The sequence below is a fragment of the Dendronephthya gigantea genome, unplaced genomic scaffold (genome assembly GCF_004324835.1).
Source record: "Dendronephthya gigantea isolate DGI-Jeju-01 unplaced genomic scaffold, DenGig_1.0 000002F, whole genome shotgun sequence".
In the NCBI taxonomy this organism is placed as follows: domain Eukaryota; kingdom Metazoa; phylum Cnidaria; class Anthozoa; order Malacalcyonacea; family Nephtheidae; genus Dendronephthya; species Dendronephthya gigantea.
The window spans coordinates 4,392,623-4,397,617 of record NW_021163012.1 but is presented as its reverse complement, the minus strand read 5'-3'; the positions used below and the strand labels follow the sequence as shown (position 1 = coordinate 4,397,617).

The 4,995-nt window shown below is 39.8% G+C and overlaps 1 protein-coding gene across 1 annotated transcript; it reads left to right on the top strand.

Moving 5' to 3' along the window:
- The first annotated feature begins 2,573 nt into the window (after positions 1 to 2,573).
- LOC114533621 lies at positions 2,574 to 3,540 on the top strand. Its single transcript, XM_028555191.1, has 2 exons — positions 2,574 to 2,868; positions 3,116 to 3,540. Exons 1-2 carry the CDS (start codon positions 2,574 to 2,576, stop codon positions 3,538 to 3,540), a joined length of 720 nt encoding a protein of 239 aa, XP_028410992.1.
- Positions 3,541 to 4,995: the final 1,455 nt, after the last annotated feature.

Here is a 4,995-nt window from a genome sequence, read left to right as displayed (position 1 = left end):
CATTATTTCCCTTGTCCTGGGTACGCCATTCGCGGGTATTGCTTGAGTTTAAGTATAGTTGTCGAGTTTGGAGACGTCTACAACAGTTTTAATTTAACGAAATATTTCAAATTGAGGCATGATATACCAACCGAAAATGACCGCGTTCTGGGATTGCCTTTTCGAAGCAATAGTGATCATTGACCCTTCCTTTAGACCGACAATTTCTATTGCTTCAGTGTCTCTTATTGTCACAATCGACGAATCGCAAGGCCTGTTCATATGAGTGGTGCCCACCCAATGATTCAGTTAAAAACATACTAATGACCTTCTCTCGGTCGTCGTGCGACATCACTTGACTCGGCTGTTGTCGGACCTGGGTGCGGGCGTCTAATGCCTTTATGCCCTTAGGGGTTACCTGGGACCGGCAATACGGGCGAGTCAGGGCTGTGGGTAATTTCTAAATAATTTACCGTATGCTATGCCCTGCTATGCGCATCAACTTGGGCTCCGGCTTTCCTTTTCGTACGACCGTTAAGAATACCTCCGTATCGACTTCTCCCTTCCCGGCGTCGGCGGCTCAAGCGAGGCTTGTGACATATTTAAAAGACCTGGGCCTGTATACCCGTGAGACGGTGCATGGCTTCAGAGGGGGTGCGGCTATTCTGCTGGGTCTTCTTGGCGCATCCAAGAATGAAATTGCTCAGCATATCGGCTGGTCATCCACGCTGATGGTGGACTATTACACACAGTTGGATAAAGTTTTAGCGGCCGTCACCACCGTCGAAACGTTGAATGACAGTATTCTGCTTGCGGCAGGGACTCGGTGTAGCCCAGCTGAAGAGTTGGGCATCGAATTCCGCAATTGTGACAATTTAGTTAACTTCGAACCTTTCTTTCCCAATTAGCTCAATTTTGAGATGGATTCAGGTCTTTAGTTTTGGGAACTAGGAGGGAAAGTAGTTTCGGGGAGTAGGGTTGGGATTGTAGTTTCGGGAAGTTTTGGGGCAAGGAGGGGGTTCGAAACGATCCAGCCGGGTTGTAGGCGTGGTATGGCGACAGGGCTCGCATTTCCCGTAACTCTATCTCCCGTGAGCTGATGTTAGCAGGAATGCAGTTGGAATAGAATACTATTGCTTCGAAAAGGCAATCCCAGAACGTGGTCATTTTCGGTAGGTATTTACCGAAGTCATTATCAGCGCAACCGTAAAGAAGAACAACGAACACAGGAAACAAATTATGTTGATATCGTGATATTTTGACCATTAGGAAATCATTTACAGTTCATGTGAACTACAGTTGTATATCATGCCTCAATTTGAAATATTTCGTTAAATTAAAACTGTTGTAGACGTCTCCAAACTCGACAACTATACTTAAACTCAAGCAATACCCGCGAATGGCGTACCCAGGACAAGGGAAATGATGTGAAATATTCGTGCGTCAGCATGCAGAACAAATACGTTACTACCGAGTCATCAAACACGTTTCAAATGTCCCTCTCGGCAATTACCGAGTTGTTAAGGACATTAAAAAATTGTATTCTCGTCCACTGCAGGGGGATCACCATTTAGCATGCTGTTTGTAGGCCACTACTGAGCCGTTAAACATGTTTACAAATCTCCTCTCGGTCACTACCGGGAGGTCATCTAAAATTTTCCTCTCGGTCACGAGCGAATGATTAGACACATTTAAAATTCTCTTATCGGTCACTACCGAGCATTAGACACATTCAATTGGTCTTCTCGGCCACTACCGAGTCATCAAAACACATTTAAAATTCCTCTTTCGGGTATTGCCGAGTCATTACACATTTAGAATTCTTTCCTCGGCCACTACCGAGTAATTACACGTTTAAAATTTTCTTCTCGGCGGCGATCGAGTCAATATACGTTCAGAATTCTCTTCTCAGCCACTACAGAGGCATGAAGCAAATCCAGAATTCTCTTTTCGGCCTCTACCGAGTCATTAAACGCATTTTGAAATTCTCTCGTCGGTCCGAGTCATGTCCCATTTTTAAATTCACTCCTCGGCTACAACCGAGTCATAAAACACATTTCAAATTCCATTCTCGGTCGCTCCCGAGTCATTAGAGACCTTAAGATCGACTACGGGATTTGATGACGGCGACGGTATTCGGAGCCCGAGGCCCGGGTCGAGACTACCGTTCTCACACCAAATTTGAAGCCTTAAGAATTTTTAAAAACAAAGACGGGAAAAGTCGAATGGCATCTTTTAAACACACTCGAGAAATTCTGCTGGAAAGTTTCGATGATGGTACTATCGATGAAGAGGAATTTCTACTTCTTAATGAACTGCACTTCTCGAAAAACCCAGAGTTTCCATATAAACATATCGGCGAGTTTGATTTTCATGAGATGGATGATTTTGAATGTATGGCTGAGTTTCGATGCAGGAAAAGTGATATAGAAATGCTTGCCGAATTATTAAATCTACCTCAAAAATTTGTCTGCCCACAGGGATCAGTATGCAGTGGCATTGGGGGCTTGTGTATCTGCCTAAAACGACTGACATATCCATGTCGCTATTCTGATCTTATACACCGATTTGGAAAACCTACTCCTGTATTGAGCATGATTCATAACGAAGTGGTTGATTTTATCTACAAGGAGCATGGGCATTTGGTTACAAGATGGAACCATTCCCTTCTCAGTTCCAGAAACCTCCAAATATATGCCCAAGCAATCTATCATAAAGGGGCAGCTTTAGAAAACTGCTTTGGGTTCGTAGATGGAACCGTGAGACCCATCTGCCGCCCCAAAAAGCTCCAGAGATCAGCTTTTAATGGGCACAAACGAACTCACGCCATTAAGTTTCAATCAGTTTCTTTGCCAAATGGATTAATTGCTCATTTGTATGGACCTGTAGGTAGGTAATAGGTTTAAATTTTGGACACTTTTGTTTTGAACATTTTCTCTCCACTGTTATAGTGAGCTACATGTATTAATTACTGGAAGTTTTTGCACACATTTTACTGGAGGTGCAACCCAAAACATTGAAAGATGTATACCCCCCCCCCAACACACACACTTTCTCTAAATTTCAGGACTGGATCAACCAAATACATTATGCATGTATATATTCTTTAATGCTTTTCTTTTCAAAATGATTTTAGAGGGAAAGAAACATGATGCCTCTATGCTTGCTCAGTCAGGGCTTCTTGCAGACCTTGAAAGATTTGCATTCTCAGAGGCTGGCCAACCAATGTGCATCTATGGAGACCCAGCCTATCCCTTACGTGTTCACCTCCAAGCCCCTTTCCGGAATGCAGTGGTAACAGCCGACATGGAAAGATTTAATAAATCCATGAGCTCAGTAAGGGTGTCAGTAGAATGGTTATTTGGAGACATAATCAACAGATTCAAATTTATGGATTTTAAGAAAAATTTGAAAGTGGCCCTCAGTCCTGTTGGAAAAGCTTACATTACAAGTGCAATTCTTAGTAATGCATTATCATGCATGTATGGTAACACAACATCAACATTCTTTGGTCTTGAACCTCCAAACCTACAAGAATACTTACATCCACAAAATCATTAATTAAAGAAAATTGCATGATCAAATTAACATTTTTAATATATCTTGTGTTTACATCCAACATCTGAAGTGTAAATAGTGTGCAGCAAAAGCCAAGAAATTATGAAACAAAATTATGAGTGTTCATCATTAAAACGACAAATCAATATAATTAAAACATCAACGTGTTATTTAGAAAGTCATTTTGATCCAAGTTTTGAAATAACAGCCATCACAATTTGATTTTGCTGCTGCTGTTGTTGCATAATCATAGCTTGGAATTGTTGCTGCTGTTGCAACATCATTTTCATGAACTCATCATGCTTTTCTCTTTCCTCGTTTTGTCTTCGTTCTTCCAATTCCTTGTCCTCCATTCTAAACTTAACCATAAGCTCATTTTTTTCCCTTAAATACTGTATGGTCTCACTGCCATTAGACCTCTTTTTTTTATTGTTTTTCTGAATGTCACCTTCATTTTCTTTTCGTCTTTTATATCATTAGCACTCCCTTTATCTTCATCTGCCTTCCGTTTGTTTTCCTCATCATCCAATCTTTTTCTTTCTGCAGAATCATCTTCAATCTGAATCAGCTCTTCAACCATGCCCTCAACTTCAGACATATTGGTATCTATTCCAGATGCTCTTTCCTCGCTGCTTAACTTTCTTCGAAGCTTACTTGATAGAAGGTTGTATCGCTCCCGAACTGCACGTTGATCCAAGTCGTTTTTAAACTTTGGTTCTTTGATATGTGAAAGGTTTGTTGCTATCTCCAACCACACTTGACCACGCTGAGTTGAACTCTTCTTAAATTGAAAAGGATTTTTTACCAAAATTTCTCTGCACAATAAAATGTCATGGTAATCAGTCCAGACCATAGCACTAAATTAATGAAAAAAATATTAGATTTTGTACACATTACTTCTTCTAACACAATCTCCAAAGAACCCTTATCTGCACTAATTTTGCTTGTAAGCAATTTTTTTGAAAAGCTCTATGCAATAATCTGTTGATGTTATAATCACTTTACATTGATCAGTGAAACACAATGTGGAACAAATCATTCATTTGCTATAAATAAGTGACCACTATAAATATGTGAAACTATAGCTTAGAAGTTTAAGGTAAACAACAAGATAATCAGAAAGGCTAAAACTCCTCTTTTAAATGGTACATATCTGACTATTCACTAAATAACCTTATTTGTTTACATCTAAATCTGCATTGAAAAAGCCTGCACTTTTACAAAATCTGTGATTTTGACAAATGCAATCAATAGTAAATAAGGTAAACATTTCCTTGTGTATTTAAAAATTTGTTTTCCTTATCTTAAAAATTAAAGAAATTTTAATCACTTACTGAGTCTTCCTGCGTGAAGGTTTATCCTTCTCAACTGATTGCATAGCCATTTTGGAAAGACCTATTTTAAAAATGAAAAGTCGGTCAATTTCCTTTGTATAAACGAGTATATATTTTATGCCAT